The sequence below is a fragment of the Callionymus lyra genome, chromosome 2 (genome assembly GCF_982586985.1).
Source record: "Callionymus lyra chromosome 2, fCalLyr1.hap1.1, whole genome shotgun sequence".
NCBI lineage: Eukaryota > Metazoa > Chordata > Actinopteri > Syngnathiformes > Callionymidae > Callionymus > Callionymus lyra.
Genome location: NC_141819.1, coordinates 23,237,236 through 23,255,851, shown reverse-complemented (window position 1 = coordinate 23,255,851; position 18,616 = coordinate 23,237,236). Strand labels below are relative to the sequence as shown.

General features: G+C 38.3%; 2 protein-coding genes across 3 annotated transcripts; both read right to left on the bottom strand.

Moving 5' to 3' along the window:
* Window positions 1-1,132: 1,132 nt before the first annotated feature.
* Window positions 1,133-10,615, bottom strand: timp2a (TIMP metallopeptidase inhibitor 2a). The gene is made up of 5 exons (XM_087784169.1): window positions 10,289-10,615; window positions 6,156-6,256; window positions 5,981-6,089; window positions 4,395-4,519; window positions 1,133-3,516 (listed from the first exon to the last, which is right to left on the bottom strand). The coding sequence occupies exons 1-5, from the start codon at window positions 10,416-10,418 to the stop codon at window positions 3,319-3,321; spliced, it is 663 nt and encodes a 220-aa protein (XP_087640295.1). The 5' UTR covers window positions 10,419-10,615; the 3' UTR covers window positions 1,133-3,318.
* Window positions 10,616-11,428: 813 nt separating this feature from the next.
* sfxn2 (sideroflexin 2) lies at window positions 11,429-17,589 on the bottom strand. 2 transcript variants are annotated; one of them, XM_087784166.1, is made up of 12 exons: window positions 17,485-17,589; window positions 15,259-15,495; window positions 13,975-14,145; window positions 13,803-13,901; window positions 13,642-13,717; window positions 13,149-13,234; window positions 12,863-12,923; window positions 12,730-12,796; window positions 12,601-12,650; window positions 12,289-12,338; window positions 12,158-12,205; window positions 11,429-11,918 (listed from the first exon to the last, which is right to left on the bottom strand). In XM_087784166.1, the coding sequence occupies exons 2-12, from the start codon at window positions 15,411-15,413 to the stop codon at window positions 11,819-11,821; spliced, it is 963 nt and encodes a 320-aa protein (XP_087640292.1). In that variant the 5' UTR covers window positions 15,414-15,495; window positions 17,485-17,589; the 3' UTR covers window positions 11,429-11,818. The 2 variants fall into 2 exon arrangements, with proteins under 2 accessions (XP_087640292.1, XP_087640293.1); XM_087784167.1 differs by lacking the exon at window positions 17,485-17,589 and adding an exon at window positions 15,560-15,642.
* Between the last annotated feature and the right edge of the window lie 1,027 nt (window positions 17,590-18,616).

Sequence of the window (18,616 nt, the reverse complement as noted above, 5' to 3'; positions counted from 1 at the left end):
ACGTTAACTCACTCCTCGGTGTTATATCAAGAATTCTCACTCTCCTCTGGGAATCTGACCTCTTTTATCGACCTCACCCACTTCTGGACTCACGTTACTCAGAGTTCTTCTTCTTCTCTGTGATAAAAAAGGACGATTGTTGCTTCGCTAAAGTACATTAGTGCAGTAACATGCAGTGTTTTGGAGGCGGAATGAGATTTCAATGTATAACTGAAGAAGTTGTCGATGAAAAAATGTTTTGCAAGGTTTCTTTTTATGCTCATTACAAATAAAATAGATATGAGCTCGTGGATGGAAATTAAATTCTACGCGATGATTAAAAAAATAGCCAACGAACCACACGGAAGTTATGTATTTGTTGAACTATAAAATAATCACGGTTTGAAAAGCAGGTTTATACTGACCTCTACCGACGAGTCAGTGTATGACTCTTGAATCTATGTACTTGAGTACACAACATACAATTGGGACCAAAAGTTGAACCAACCATAAATCGTATTTTATCATCTTAAAGTAACCAAATTATACTGTGAATACCAGTGAAAAAATGTTTTAAAAAAATCAGGATAATGACTCAGCTAACAGCAAATGAAATATAAAAATAATCCTAGAATAAATAAATATTCAGCAACTCAATGTCAGCAAACAACCAAACGGATATTTTAATTTGAGGAGAAAAAGCCACCATAGAAAATAATTAAATCTAAAAAAGAAAGAAATGGGTGAATAATTAAGAAATGTTAAGTGACATTGTTTTCTTTTTTTTAAGACAGCATGTCATCAGGTGATAATCAATTATTTTAAAGAATTTTCTTCTGCATATTTCTCAAAACTTCCTTTATGAATTATATCATTTAAATGTTTTTAAAGCAAGAAAATCCAATTTCCCAGAAGAGATCTCCAGAGGGATAAGTAAAGTCAATCTAATCTAACTTAAAACAAATCTACATAGTTTACACATTAAACATTCTGTAGGTAAACAAATTGCACCAAAATCTTAATTTATTCACATATATTGATGAAAAAATAAATTCGAGGACCTGTGTACACTATACATTTCATACAACAATCTTAAAGACGCCAGAAAGTCCAGTTAGGAATATGCAGTTTTGAATAAGTGACACAGACATAATTTCTTCTTTCAAACCTGTTTTTATTTATTATTTTACTTGATAATACTGAATATTTTGTCCTTTGCTGAGATGTACACAAATCATCGAACACATGCACAGTCCTCTATTCACACAAAGAACTCGTTTCTCCGCACCTGCCCTAACAGCGTTATTCTCTCACGTTAACTCCAGCGCAAGAGGACTCTGGAACTACAGCTACAGACACTGAAGACAAAATAGTCATGACAGGTATTAGAACAATATTAATAATCATAACACTGCCAAAAATAATAGTAAACAAAGCTATTTTTTAAATAAAGCTGCTTGTTTGGGTTTTTTCTGAAATGACACGTTTGAGTTGTATAAAACAGCATCGTAAACTTTGATTCTTGCTTGAGATTAAAGCTTTCATTGGGAAGGACAAGAGAGTCGCAACAGACGAAGAGTGTTGCTTTGTCAATAAACCACCGCCGTCCACAGTCAGAAGATGAACATCTTGATTTATACTAAAGCATGTTGTGTTCAATTGAGGGTAGAATAAAACCAGCTCCAGGTTAAACGTTTATGATATAGAAATGACAACACACTTTGTCAAAAAACACAACCAAAGATCTGATTCTGAATCAGTTTCAAAGGGACGACAGGGTACTTAGACATCAAAAAACCAGCGCCACCTAGTGATCTTTATTGTATCTAACCCAGAGGGGTCAAACTCAAATAGAGAGTTATTATTAGAGCTCCAGCTGTTGCATCAAATCATGGGACTTTAAATAGAAGGGGACGTGACTTTAACAGGTGTTTAATGGTAATATTTATGAACGTATGCTAACGTTTAAAGGGTATGAGAATAGTTTTAAGCTGCATCTATTTAGCTACGTCGCATAAAACGCCTTTTGTTTCCAAACATAATGTGACTGCGTTTAGCTACATTTAGAAAGCTGATCAAAAGCTAGCTTAGCATTTCACACGAGCTAGCAGGTCACAATAGCATTATGCTACATGTGAGTCAATTGAAAAAAAGAAATCACTTGGGCAGAGATTTGAGTCTAAGCAAATATTCACGTGAACAAAGTCAATGCTGTCGCACTCGTCTGTGCTAACCAACGTCCTGAAAGAGTGCAAATCTAATTCTACTGCAGTGAACAAGCCAAACCATGAACGACAACAAAGGTATATGCATAGGTGCTGTACAGCTACATAGGGAGGTGACACTCATGTGGGTTCACCACCTTCACACACACACACACACACACACCATAGACTGGTCCAGTGAGGCCCGCGAGGTTCTAAACAGGGGTCCTTAACTTGCAGCTTGTAGGCCTGTAAGATTGTATTCTTTGGTCCTCCATTTGATCTGTATGTTTTTATGAGTGTGGGCCAAAAAAAGACTCCATCTTTGTGCGATGTCAGAATCAAATGTTTTTATAGGTTTAGTGGGCCTAGAGTCGAGTCTCAGACCCCTGGTCTAAACCCTGCTGGATGTTGATTTACTCGACACATTTCTCGTCAGCAGGATTAACAATATGTTTTGATGCAAATACATTTTTTACTTTAAAAATAACCTTGTTTCTGGCCCTTTAAATCCAGCCCATTTCAACAGGAAAACTGCTTTAAATTACCAAAATAAGTTGTTTTTTTTCCTATGAAGCTCAAATAAAATAAACTTAAACCGTAAATAATTATATGTAAAAAGGCAGCTTGGAATTTTGGCTTTGGTAGAATCAGTTTGTTGAGTGACAAGCAGTTAAATAATGCGCGTCGTTCCTCCCAACGCCAGCCTCAGGAGGAAGTGACATCATCACTCAACCAGTCTATGCATCACGCCACTCTTTACAAAAAACAATATAAAAATCATAACTTGACGCTCTTCCAGCTGAACCATCAAAAAATATCAAAGTATAAATGTGGTTGAAATAGGTGTGAAACGTAACAACACCAAATGTTGAGAAACCTGTAAACAAACAATTCAATTGAAAAATAAGTCTAAATATTTAGAAGCCGCTGAAGGGATCTGATCGTTCAGCTGGAACTGGTTCTGGACCTGTGCTGGTAAATACTGAAGGACAAACAAGATTAGCGATGACTAAGCGCTGCCCTTAACTTCAGTCACTTATTTATGGAAAACAAAATAATATATTTATTAATCTCCTTGACAGTTTATTTTACATTTCTCTCCATCAGTGGGCAGTCGACGTGTCTCACGTGACTAAGGGTCCTCGGCATCCAGGAACTCCTTCTTGGGTGGAGCGATGCCTCGGTACCATGAGCAGGAGCCGTCGGCCCTCTTGATGCAGGCGTAGTGGTTGGCCTGGCGCCCGTGGACCTGCTTCTCGATCATCAGGTCGGTCCACAGACACTCCTCAGGAGCGGCGATCTCGCAGGGCAGGGAGGGACAGCGAACGATCTGCAGGGAGGATCACAGTTTGACAAGTTTCCTCTCGACGTCTCCTAATCGTTTTGACTTAAAATAGTAATAACTAAAAATAGGACATTTTTTACTAAAGAGCATAGTCAGTTAAAAATATGATCCGGAACATTAATGTTCAAGAGATGAATAAATTAAATAAAACAAAGCAATGAGGATTAAAAATAAATAAATAGCTAATTAGAGGGAAAACTAACATACAAAAACACAAAAAATAAACTCAATACAATAAGAATAATATTTGAAAAAAGACTGAATGCACAAATTATAAAAATATTACCGTGCTATCCTAACTGTGGGCACTGCAAAGGGCAAGTAATGTGTTGTAATTTAAGTGTCTTAAATATATGTTGGACTCTATTACATCATTAGTACGTGTTTGTAAAAAAACTCTATTTTCATTGAAATATTACATTAGAAAATGTGTTTAAGCTCCGCCCACTGAAAACACTTAGTTTTCTGGAGATTGAATCGTGTTTAATCAAAATGACGCCCACTGCTGTGATTGGTTAAGCGTCAAGGTTTGTCACTGCGTGTCATTAATCTCAGAAGTCTACATTTCAAGGGACTTTTTATATAAACAAAGCGGGATGTGATTACAGCTGGCTAGAGGAGGAGTGAAGACCATTATTATGTCATAATGGACTCTGGTCTCGTAACCTCTCGTTTGCTGGGGATTTCAGACGGGGGAAAACTTTATAAAGTAATAAGTTCAAAACATGGTCATGATGAGAGACTGTATCTTGGAGAGAAAGACTTCAACATTTGAAACATGCGAGTGAGTCAGGAGAGTTTTCACATTAGTTGAACCTTTGAAACCTGTGCTTCCTGGTTCTATTCCTCACTGGTCCACTCACCTTGCACTCACAGCCCATCTGGTAACGCTGACTGAGGCTTTTCTTCTGGGTGTTGCTCAAGGAGTCCCAGGGCATGATGTAGTCACACAGGGTCACGTGCATGCTCCCACTGGCCTCCGCTTTGCCTGAGAAGTCGCTCATGTTATTACACGTAGGAGGACGAGTGAACCTTGTGCAGGAAGCAAATGTTCTCAGCAGACTAAACAAAGAAACATCTCAGAGACACAACGTTTCAGCCAGATCATTATTATCGCTGCAGAAGGCTGCGTGTTACACATCTCTTGCACGTTTCTCGCAATTATTGCAGGATGACTTGTAATTTCCTGTTGGGACAAGTGTTGCTTTGGCTTGTCCTGCAACTTTGTCTCACGCTTTGAAACCTCAACACTAAAACAAAATGTACAAACAAAGTGACTTTATTTTAAAACAGGAAGAGGTTTTTGAACAATAGAAGGTATATATTTTGTTAAAAAAAATACAATAATCTTTTCTATCAGATTATACGTATTTTTAATCAATAACTATATAACTGTAATTGTCTTTGAACAATTATTTCCTATGGTAATATATAACTATGTTATATATTGTTTATTTTTATTTGTGGTTTTATTTAAAAAAAAATCTTGACTGTCATACATTGCTTTTAATATATTTATTAAGATATGCTTGGAGAAGAAAAACGACTTAATTAAAGAGAGGATAAAAGAGTGCCAAAACAAAAGCCTCATTTTATCTTATTATATTAAATCCTACTATGCACACGTGTGGTTAGATAAGTAAAATAAGTTTAAAGAAGAAAAACTGTCCAGAAATTATATTATATTGCTAAATATATCTGCAAATTTAAGTTAAAAAAACAAAACAATAATAACAATGGTTTTAAACTGCAACGTATTCATTTTTTATTTATGTTTGATTATGAATGAATTGTTATAATTTCCTTCAGTAAAATGTATTAGAAAAAAACACCAATTAGTACTATGAGAATATGTAGAAATATCAAGGACATTTAAGCAAAAAAAAAATGCCACGAGCTTTAAAAATCCAGAGTAAGAGAGATGTTTAAAACTATTTCACAGAGAAAATGCAGGTGTCAGCAGTTTCCACTCCTACATTTAAGTAATAACAGGTTCAGCCAACGCGACGAGGTTCAAAGGATGCTTCCATGTCTTTTGTTGTTTGCTATAAAACACTAAAAAGATGTTGATGAGAAAAACATCAACCTTACAAGACATAGAAGAGCACCAAAAAACAGAAACTCGTTTTTTTTCCCGTTAGGATAGCGTAGGAAGTTGAAAAAGAAGTGGGCGGGGCTTCAGCGTCTGGTCTGCACTGTTCAGTAGCAGGTGTGTAATTACCACTAATAACATATACAGCTGCTTCTCACATCACTCTTCATCTCCCTCAACTTCCCAAAAGTGCATTCCGAAAGTCTCAGATGGTGAATCTTGTTTTGAGTTAACGTGCATTCATGTGACCCATAACTAAACCTGTCAATGTCACGTCAGGTAACGAACACAACGCCAACGTCGTTACACATGAAAACTTCAACGAAACTGAAAAGTCTTTCTCTTGTTGCAACACACCTGAGATCAGGTATTCTTTCTTGCCGTTGGTGTCCAGGGTGACTCCGCAGACGGCTGACACAGGAGCCGTGAAGATGGTCTCGATGTCCTGTTTGGGACCTTTAAACATCTGACAGAGTGGCTGGAATCAGCACAGGAATGAAAAAGCAGGAATAGAATGTGAGGAGACACGAACCTTGATCTGTTTGACCTCATACTGGATCCTCTTTATGGGGTTCCCGTAAATGTCGTTTCCTGTGTCCACTTCTCGCTCCCCCACCACCTTGGCTCGGATAACTGCAAGGAAACAAGTGTTCAGTCGGAACATCTCCCACACTTGCAGGAGGAAAGTAGAATTCTGCAGAAATCCCGGAATGTATTTCCTGTTAAACCTCATGACAACTAAACTCTCCCATAGAACAAGAGACTTTAGCATCAATTGTGACTTTTCTAATGCATCACATTTCAGGAAACTTCATAAGATGCAAGTCATATAGAGGTGTTCAATCAGTAGGAAACTTCTTCAATTTGTTTTGCATTTCTTTGCAACACTCATGCAAATATTCAGCAGCAGCCAGAGGACAAACAAACACACACTCGCAGCAGTATACCTGGCTGGCACTCTGTCCTGCATTCCTTTCAATTTTTCCACCCTGGCTTCCTGACCTGGTTCTCCACTGCAATCTCTCATGAGCAAAAACACTCAACAGAATGTCACAACATCATTTGTGATCAGGAGATTAAACTGCTATGTCTAAGTTTTAAAATCTTCCGGAGGATTGAAGAGAGAACTATGGCTTAGAAGTGCAAAACTAACCACTTCATGACAAACTATTCAACCTCCCAATCACATCAAAGGCACAACAAAGACCACAACAGTATTTGACAAAGATACAGTGGCCCTGATGGGACCCAAAAGTAGATACAAACGTTAAGAAAAACAAGTCAAAGAGTGTCTCACGGAATGGAAAATTACATTTAGCCTGAAAACAAATGTGTTTGTGGTATCCCTTGTGTTTTCTCTGGGTTAAGATGAACGGCCTCCCTGGCTTCCATAAATACATATGCAGTGGTGGAGGTAGTTCATCTTGACCCTAAGATAACACAAGGGTTAAGAACATTAAAACAGGTTTTTGTGTAATGTATTTTATGATGTTTCGACTTTGACGGACACGACTAGAAGCACTGATGTAAATAATGTGTTTTCAAGGCTTGCTCTGCAAAGACAAACAGTTCGAGGTTGGTTAAAGAGTATTCTCGGAAGAACTGGAGGCCCTCGGTTTTCATACACATTGACACGTTCAAAGTGAGATGGAACCCAAACAAACGGGTATAAGTCACAGGAAAGTTGCTGATGAGGAGGGTGAGGATTGTAAACTTGTGGATCACTGTTGACAACTCAACCAAACCATCTGAACGACCGCAGCAGTTACGATGTTAATCTAATCAGGTGACCACAAACACTTCTAAACTCATGATACATCTTTTGTATTCCAGGCTGTGACTCATGGTCATGCAGTGGCGGCTCTACGGCCGCTTCTCCCAGACAGAAGGGCGACTCTGGTCTGACAGACTGGGCTGGGCTGCCGGGGAAGTTCCCCTTTGTGGGCCGTGGATCGACTCGGAGGGTGGATGTTTGTCTCGGTGCGGTAGGTACATGACATTGCCTGATTTTAATGGCCGGTGGTTTGACACGGGGGCGGCAATTACCTCGTCAACAGAAGGTGACACACAAGCTGGTGTGCGACTGTCGCCCGCGACTATCTTTAGAAAATCAACTCGGATAAACAAATTTGACTCGTCGGATCACGTGACCGTTAATGAGCTCGGTTCTTGTTTCAAGACCGGGACTCTTGCGCATCAGTGCCCCAACCCCATTCATTTCTTAACAAAAGTTCCGCTGCTGAGTCCTTTAACAAGGTTGTTAGAGATCCTGTTTCTGAAGAACTTCTGCAAGAGCCTGGTCTGATTGATGTTGTGTGATGTTTCTTAACATAGACAGAAGATCAACATCCGTGTGCTTTTTCCAACGCAACCCCCAAAAGGACAGAGATGAGATGTCACATGAGGTGACCAGGACGACAACAGCAGCCATTGTCAAGTCCAGTTCAATCTGAATTTCAACGACTTCAGCAGTTTGTTGCCTGTATTTGGGGACTTTAAGAATCCATCAAAAACACTCAATGACTATGTTAAGCCAAGTTATGTGATTGAGATGTTGCAGCAAAGTTAACAGATTGGTCAAAGATCATTCCATGCATCCTTCACTGAAAGAAAACATTTCTTTATATAATTTAGTTTTATTGATTATATCTGTGTGAAGACGTTTCATTTTGAAAAAAAAAAGAAAAAAAAGCAGATTTTCTTTGGATTAACATTATCCTTTGACTTTTGACACGAAGGATGCAAGTTTACTGGAAGAAGTAAACCAGAGCAAATGAGTATAAGACCAACTTTATGGGACAATCTTGTTTTAGGAAACCAGCCCAGGACTCCTGCTGATTCGGGGTAACTGTGAGGTGTATTTTTCATGCAGAAAAGGTATGTTTCATCCTCAGTGAGGGATTATATCAAATCCCTGTGTGTTTGAATTTGTGTTTCTTGACAACTGAGCCTGACATTTTTAAAGGAAATCTTTTAGTTTCATGTGAATAAAAATGGACATTGGCAATGTGCACAAGTTCACACTCAAACCGGCTCAATAGAAGAGATGTGTGTAGAGTTGTAGAGTCCAGAATTCTAGATTTACACAGGGGCAAAGATGGGAAAACCCCAACAGCATTCCTGTAATTCCTGCAGGCAACACCCCTCTGAGGAAGAGTGGGAATAAAAAAGTGAGAACTGTAACTGAAACATCGCTTCTGCTGATCAACGATAGAAGAGCTTGTGTGCAGAAGGATTAAAGCAGCACCATTTTGAAATTATAATCGTTACTTTTTCATAATTTCTGTAATGATTGTTTATAATTTTGACTAGTCATGACTCACAGTAGAACTCTATATTATTTTAACAATGCTCTTCACTGTTTTGTCTGGACGACCGGCCTGGAGAGTGAAGGAGACTTTGTTTCAATTTACCAGGAAGATAAAACAACCCAACAAGAGCCTTTATCTCGTTCTGTAAACAAATAAACATACAGTAATGTAGCGATAGAGGTTCCACGACATTGCAGTAACATTGTTTAGACAATGGGGGCGCTAGAAATCGTATTTAACAGATTAGAATTGGTAGTGAGAGGAAAGAAATCGCCAGAATAGAAGCAAAATCAAAACAGAATTAACGACTTGTGAATGGGGAAAATCTTTTCTATCAGATTATACGTATTTTTAATCAAATTATTGCACATTTACAGGGAAATATGTTGACAACCTGTTTTTTCTAAAAGTCATCACAGATTTAAAAAATGAGTACCTTAACTTGTAAAGAATATAATATGCACATCTAGTCAGCAAGTAATTAAGTCATTTTCATTTGTAAAGCGCCTTTACGCAAACCAGGGTCACAAAGCATTTAAACATCAAAACAACTTTAGTATCTTCTGTGGATTGGGGTGTAGTTATTCATCTGGTTATTTACCTACTGTATCAAGTTAACTATATTTTTATACCCGTTTTTGTCTCAACTGGACAATAATAACTGGAATATTTTTGATAAAAAGCCAATTTATAAAATATCTATTTATCGTTCTATCTATTGTAGTTATTATAATGTCAAAATTATACATTATGTACAACATCTTAACATTTTTTTTTAATCCATCTATATATTTTCTATGATGAATTAAACTAACCTTCTATACACTAATACTCAAATAAAACTCAAGAAGTTAATCTTTACATTTTTTTTTTCATAAGTGTAAAATTCTATTTCCAAATGTATTCAGTTTTTATACAATTACATTTAATTTGGTGTTCTTTTGAGAAGCTGCATCCAAGAGTATTTGTAACTAAAAAATTAAATGATACATTTTATTTTTATTGTTATACTACTTGATAATATTTAAATTGATACATATTTAAAGCTCTCCATTGGTAAAAGCATCTTTCATCCATCAGTAGCATCGACAAGTTTGACCGTAAACACTGCGAGTTATGCACCAAATAGATGCTGCATCACAACATCGTGTGCGTGTGTGTTAGTGTGTGTGCGTGCGTGTGTTGCTGCGTGAGCAATAAAAACTGTCTGGGCCTTCAGCAGCAAACATCCTCCAAATTTCGCGGCTCCAGCAGATCTACCATCCCAGTGAACACGCACTGCAGGCGGACAGACAGAGCAGCTCCTGCTGGTCCCATCAGACCCACAATCCTCCGCGGCCAGGTAAACACTCACCTACGTCGGCGTTGCAGAACGCCTGTTGCGGGTGCACGGGAGCGCAGCTGCACGCGTCCACCAGATCCTGCGCCCGCCACAGGAGCAGCAGGGCGGCCGTGAGCAGGACACCGTTCCCGGTAAACGTCATTTTTCACCGGTGAGACGGTTTTTCTTGTGGTTGCTGCGCAGATGCGTGAAGTGTTGACCCCGCGGCGGCAGCTTCTTCCCCGCAGATGTGTGTGAGCTCTCAGCCTGGAGATCAGCGCTCGGTGCTCTAGCTCAGCTCTAGTCCTCAAGTTCTGTTATCTGTCAGCAGCTGTCTTCTCGAGAGTTCTCCAGATTGAGACCGAGGCGGATTTATAATCCAGGGTCTGGGCTCCTCCCCCCGGATGCTGCACCAGCAGGGGGCGCACTGACACAACCCCGCTCTTCTCTCTCGACAAAACACGCGCAGTTATGTTTTGAGACAGTTTTTGATTGTATCTTGGACTTAAAAAAATAAATTTTCAACAACAACGAAAGTCAATTTCACTCCTTTGATTTAAACAAAAATATATATTTAATATAATATTCTTAAATAATAATTATGAATAGGTATTGTGGATACGAGTAAAGATATGTTTCTATTAATCTGATTTTTGTTGTCGTTATCAAATACTTTAAATCGTTTCGCAAACAGTTCCAATACTTTTCTAAATAAAAATATATTATATATGAAAGATGGCCGATTAATTTCCGTTTTCTATTATTTTCCCGCATTTATTTTTATCATTTTAAATTAGTCCAGAGACTAAATACGCATATACTTCAATATATGTCATATAAATTATGTTTTAAACCGTTATCCTGTGTTGATTTTTTTATTAAAGATAAGTGATCAGCTTTTATTTTTTACTTGCACACCTGTCTTATAATAACTTGATTATCTAATAAATTCCCTCTTCTCAATAAATCTCGCTGTATTTTCTCTTTTAAAATGTATTCTTATAAAAAAAATGTCTTCACTCCTTCTAAAATACCACAAACCACAACATGATACAATAATAAAAAAACAAAACATGTTTTACTAAGAAAAAGATTTAAGTTTTTTTTCTAAATGAGTGTAAAGTTTTACCTTACCTTACCTTAAATAAATGTAAAACAAAAAGAGTGCAGAAGTTAAAATACTTGTGTGGCTTTATTCCAGTTTGGATTTTAATAGTTGTGAAATGATTTGAGTGGTGAATCTATCCATCCACTTTGAACAGCACCAGTATTGTCATCTCTTTATAATCTTAAATCATGCATAGATTCACTTAAAACAGATCGTTGTTGTTATCATCATCGTCGTCGTCACCACTCTAGTGAAAGGCACTGACTTCAAGTTCACAGTAAATAAAAAAGTCTGCAGCGACTGTCCTGGATCCAGAAAAGCAACACATTTCTGCCGCTACTTTTTGGTCAATCCATAGAAGAACGTAAAGGGCATAATAATGCAAAGAGTAAAGTCCCAGTGAAGCACCAATATTAAGTTTTCTTCCTTTGGTGGTTGAATACGCGTGTTCCAGGTCAAAGGCCTTTGTTGAAGTAGACATGTTGGACTCTGTCTCCGTACTGTGACACGATAGAGTCTCGCAGCTCTGGCTCTAGTTTTGATACAGCCATGGAACTGGGAAAGACAAAAGAGTAGAGTTATCAACCAAGCCCCACACAAAAGCTCACGTATGTCCACGTTTGAGATGATGGAACAGCAGAAGTAGTTTCAACGTATACTTCAGTCCATAGATTTTCTAAAATTACATTTATTTTAGATCTTTAAGTGAAATCTGAATTTCTGAAATCGGCATCAGAAAATACTGATCAACAAAACACAACATGTATGATGTGACTACATGAGAGGTTACTGACCATTGCTGAGGGAAGAGGGAGCAGGCAGCTGGCACCATGAATAGCAAGCTTAAAAGATAACAAGCAGAAATTATTCCTCTGAAACACTCAAGAACATTAAAACTGTTGCCACCACACCAGGTTTTACTTACAATCCTCCGACCAGCATGACCTGGATAGGTCCGTGCAGATACGTGATTTTCTGAGCCAATTAAAAAAAACAAAGAGTTTCGATGGCAATCAGAACTTATGTTCAATTAACAGGAACTTAGATATAAAACAAAAAAGTACATTTTACAAATAATGTAACAATATTTTTACAAATATCACATTATTGGCAGAAACCCATTTTATTATTCTACTATAATAATAATAATAATAATTTCATTCAATTCAGTGCATCAATACATATTTGTCATACTTTTTAATGGAAGCAAAAGTTTCTAAATAATTCCAGCCCTCACCTGCATGAATCTGTATTTCTCCAGTCTCTGCATGATGATGGGCAGGATGACTGTGGATTGAACACAATACTTTAACGGCACAGTTACATGCAGAGACTCGCATAAAACCGACAAACGTGCGTCTCTTACTCATTCCTGGAGCAGCCATGGTGATCCTGGAAATGACGACCTGAGTGATTCCTTTCTTTGCCGCTTTCTGAAAGATGGATTTGACTTTGAATTTCATGTTGAATTGAACCTTTCCACCAACAAAATGTCTGACCTTTGAGTGACCCAGTTTGTTCCCATTTTCGTCTGTAACAGAGATTCCATTCAGGACTTCCCTGAGAGAGAGAGAGAGAGATTGAGTTGTGGTTTTAATAATGTGTTTAATTTCAAGACAATTACTTATTATTTGTGTGTGTAAAGAGACAAGAAACTGTTGCGCTACTGTATAAACTAAATTCATTAGTGTCGTGATCCTGGTAATTCCATCGATGAGATGCTAAAGTGTGTAGCTATGAATTACACTGTAGTTTTCAGCGCTAACATCAAGAGCGTGAACTCACTGTTGCCTCATCATTGGAATGTTGACACAGTTGGCTGAAGCCACGGCGGCGAAGGGAACCCAGCGAGCAACAAGTGGAGGAGCTTTCTGTAGATGCATTGATTATAAACACAACCAGAAGAAAACAACACATGTGGTTTTGCATTTTGTCAGGGATAAATATTTACTATTATATTGTGTAATAATCAGAGCAGCCATGTGGAAATATTTTCTACAATATGGTTCATAAACTGTTCAATTCAACATAATATTTTTGCAAATAAAAACTGCACTAAATTACCCGGTATTGATTATTTAATTTTGATAATTTATGATCTTACAGCCGGCGTTTGTCTGTACAACATCTGAATGACATTGAAGCTACACTGTTATGACACTGGGGGGAGCCAGAAACCAGTTAAATCTGACATATTGTTTTAATTGGCTTACTACAATTACACATTTTCTGTCAAATCATTTATTAACATTTATCAGGGACAGGGTGAGTTTGTCACCTTTGTGTAGAGGTTGAGTCCGACTGCCGTTGCTAAAGCTGTGCTGGTTGCTGTGGCGTAAGCGATGCCAATTTGTCTGAGATGTCAGAAGAAGTTAATAAATCAACTTTCTTCGTGGCAGCCACGATGACATTCAAACATTTAAGGACTTCAGAGCTTACTTGGGAGTGATGGGTGATGCAGCATTCCTGTTTGTGTAGTTGACCAACGCGTTGAAAGACTGATTCACCCACTGCCAGAAGACCACAGCAGGAACAGTTCTGAAGAAAAACATGAGAAATGTACCCACGGAAACTCTGCCCGCAAGCCGGGAATAGGACCCGTCACACTCACCTGTAGAACTGCAGCATGGCGCCAGTGATGGCCATTCCTCCTGGGACCTGGAAGGACATTCGGCCGATGATGTTCATGCGGTCACCGGTGTCTGGGTGAAACGCCGAGTCGTAGAGTTTCTTGGCATAGTGGAGCTGCTCCTCTGAAGTTCCAGGAGGAACTGATCCAGCCCTGCAACACACCAGGGTCTCGTTTTGTACTTAATTCATGTATATTTTTTATCCCTTATTGTTTCCGATTAATTTGTCTTTTATGATGTTACAGTAAATTGTTCTGCTTAATTTTTAATTATGTAGTTTGATGAATACAATTTGTAACCGCATTTGAAAAACAGTCTTTATGGCACTTTTTTGTTCTATGGTACTTTCTGTTAGAGGTAAGCTTCTTTTTTGCAACCACCAGCTACTCTACATACTTAATACACTTCTGAAAAGTCTTAATATACATCATACGGATGATAAAAAAAAGATATTCTTCCCATCACATCATTTATTTTTCAATTTGCCAACAAGAAAGGAAATACTCCAAAGTAATACTATTTTAAGTCTTGGCCTTTTAAAGTAAATATTTTAACTGTATATCGTTTTTGATTGTCAAAGCGCTTTGTGAACCTGGTCTAGAAAGGTGATTTACAAATAACCATTACTTACTTAGTAAGTCAAACATTATAAGATGGTTATTGTATGAAATATATTTTTAACAGGCCGAAGGGCTTCGCTTTTGGTATCTGGGGTCATTGTGTCAGAGGTCGCCGCAGCAAGTCAGCCTCCTCCATCTTAACCTATTCTACCCATGACCTCCTTTATCAAGCATAAACTCTATACGGACTGGCTTCTTAAACAATATTGAGGAATGTTTAGACTGGTGGAATTTTTACGTTTGATTTTAGAATAAAACTAAACCTTTAAGTTCAGCTGAAGTGTTGGTGTTTTATTTTTTTCTGCTTGTCCCAGTTATTCAAGAGCACACAGCTGGATGTTCTTTCGCCTCCAGCTTTGATATAAGCAGAGTGAGAAGGTCGTTGTGTGTCATGTCCTCACTCAGGTCAACAAATGTGCTAGTGCGCTGGATTACACTAGTTCCAATTCTAGTTTCAACTGGAGTGATAACACCTAGCATATCAGCGACCAAGGTTATGCTACAGCTGAGAAAACCAAATCATTCCCTAAAGTCTGACTTTTTAAATATATTTTAAACACCTAAGTGCTCTTCATTTAAACTATATTCCAAAGTTGACATCGACATCCCTTAACATCTGTTGCTTACAAGCGTTTGTTTAATTACCTGCAGCTTTCTACCAAAGCCTTGGCCTCGTCCAGGCGCGAGTCTGGCAGCACGACCGTTCGAAAGTCGGTGATGTTGAGGAAGTGTTTAAGTCGACCCATAAATGTCGACTGATCCCATCGCGGGGCATCGATATCAAACCCTTTTGAAGCCATGATAGCTTTGCAGAAACAGTCCAGATGTCTGCAACTATCAGCAGGCGGCTGCAGGTCACTCCTCAGCTGTTACCACTGAAATCTGCAAAGAAGAGTCAAATCTAGTAAAATATTTACTAGTTTATGTAGATTTGCAATGAACAGACCTGCTGGCAGAAGGTCAAAACAGAGCTGCTATTTTCCCCTCCAACCAGTGTGACTAGTTGTGCAACATCAACCAACTTTTATCATCTACAACATAACCTTTGAACAACCAATGGCTCGCCTCAGTAAAGCAGTCATTAACAGCAGAATGTTAAAACTTGTAAAAACAGATTACACTCAAAACATTAACATTTCAACTTGAACATTTACCATTTTTCCAATCATAAATACACACCGACAACACTTCAACAAAGCAAAGTTAGTTCCAAATGAATGAAGTATATCAGAATAGTTCTACTTTTTGTAATTTTGTTATTGTCCACTATAGTTGCGGATATGTCATAATGAAACTATTGAGTTATAAATTGTGAAAGTGCAGTTAAGGTGGAATTTCCAGACCATCTTTACCAGAAGGGAAAACAGGAACCAGGGGCCTCATGTATTAAGAATTCACTCACTAGTCATGTTGAGATGTTCACATCAGCGTTACATTAAAGATCGATATTGATCAAAAATGAACACATATACAAGCGTTTGTAGCTACATGAGTGGGTATCAAGTTATTCACAAATGTTCAAATATGTTCTCATTCACCAAACAGATTATCTTTATTTATTAAGACAACATCGATCGATTTGTACTCAATATTTTAATTAGCTATTTCACGCAATTCAGAATACATTTAAAGGAATTATTAGCTTGTTTTTATAATATATAACTAACACAATGATCAGCATTTGATTGCTTTAAGTCTTCTTTACGAGAGTCACAAACGTTCTTGTGAAACAACATCACGTCAGATTGATCAAAGTGAAGCTGCAGAATGAAAGCAGCTAAATTTTACCTCAAGTGATCATGTGATCGGAGTTGTCTCCTAGGTGTGGTTATGGTAAACAAGATTTTAATCTCCAGAAAAAAAAAGTTTTTTTTCAGTGGGCGGGGCTTAAGCACATCTTCTAATGTAAATATTTCAATGAAAAGAGAGTTTTTCTACAAACAGACACATACTGCAAACAGAGTACAATAGAGGTCTCAGATATTTTCTTTTAAATAAAAATGAATATCTGATATAAAACCTCTTTAAATAACTTGATGTTTAATTAAAAGAAAATTTAGGGCCAATACATATACCCAAAATTGACAAAAACGGAGGATGAACATCAAACAAAAAACACTATAGTCGTATTAAGAGACTAATAATGGAAATAGATACACAATTAAATTGACCTTCTACCTCATCAGGGCCACATAAATACAGTCATCAGGTACATGAGGCCCCTGGGCTGCACCTGTCTACTGATCTCATGATGTTATGCTATGTGTTGAACAATTTGCAAATCAATATATAAATGTTGAAACATATACTTACTGCAAGTGTGTGTATAACCATCACTATTGATACAAGACTTGTAGAAAGGTTGAGCAAACTAATAACGGCTGCTGAGGCAGACGTAAACAATGTGCACGTTTTATTGTATTAATGCTGGAAAAGACGCTTAGTTAGTGTGGTGAAGCATGTACTTGGATTTGTAACTGTCGTCATTGCTTGACAGGAACCATCTCACGTCTGCATACATACAATTGTTTTATATTTGCGACATCATAACTCAAGTCAGGACTAGTGTCGCGACAAGTTACAGGAATATCTTGTCAAGCAGGATCTGCAGGCGAGAGAACATGCGGCAGCTTCTTACTCGCATACACCATTATTTAACCGCGATCTGTCATTATTCTCCAAATGTTATTTATGAATATATACGTCGCCCTCAACATGACGTGTCACATGACGAGCAGAAGTTGACAGTGGAAAGTGGGGGTGATGCAACTCGTGACTCGGGTTGCTCTCTTGCAGAATTGGAATGAAAGTAGCAGTGAAATACACAACAACAACAAAACAGCTCCACAACAATTGCTACTCAATACTCACTGAAGCGTTAGTTCCCCGCGCCGTGCGGCCCCTTAGTAGTAGTAACCTGCCAGGTGGACAAAATGTGCTCGGGGAGTAGGGAACTGTGCACGTGGCAGCCCCGCGACCAATCAAAAGCCGGGGCGGCTTCTCGCCGCAGCCCACCTCTTCTTCTACTATGTCTGAGTGGGTTTCTAGCACCACCCACTGGGCAATAATGAAACTGCATCAACAAAAGGTACTGGCGTTAGCTTGAGCGTTTTCTTGCAATACAGCTATTAGAAAGAAAGCAGTTAATTCAAAATATAAAAATACATTTAAGTATTCATAAAAACATGTTTTGCTACACTTCTGAGTGATCATTCTCTTGTCTTGTTCAACCTGGACTTCATCCCTGAACCTAAGCCTTTGAAAGTTAGGTCTCAGAGGCGTGTCATCTCAGCCGATACTGCAGACAGTTTTTCTGCTATGTTTGACCGTCTTTCCTTTGATTCACTGTTACACTGATCATTGTGTTGAAATACTGGATCAAGTGGCACCTGTTAAATCGAACTTGAAAATTCAGAAAAAACGGTGCCCTTGGACAAATGAAGATCTCCTGAGTCTGAAGAGACTTTGTCGAAAGACTGAGCGTCTCTGGAAGTCTACTAAACTTGAGGTGCACAGACTTCACCTCAGGGATCTGTTGACTTCTTACAATGAGATGGTAGAAACTGCTAGATCTGATTACATCAGAAAACTGGTAGCAGCAAATAGGAAAAACCCCAAAGTTTTGTTTGACACGATTAATTCTCTCGTGTCTCCTGCTCCTCAAATCACGCCGGTCTTCTGTGAAGCTGACAGCAATGCATTGTTGAGATTTTTCATTGACAAAATTAAATTGATCAAAGAGAAAATCTCTCCCCCTTTGTTGGGAACCCCTACTGTCTCTGAGCCCATCTCCTCCTCTTGGTCATCCTTCACTGCTGTATCTTTGGGTGATATTTCAGCACTAGTGAACAAGATGAAACCCTCCTCTTGCTCAGATGACGTCCTTCCTTGTAGGCTTTTTATCAAAGTATTTGATGTAATTGGCCCCTGGGTTACCAATATAGTGAACCTCTCCCTTTCCACAGGGGTTTTTCCCAATGCATTTAAACATGCCATTGTGGAG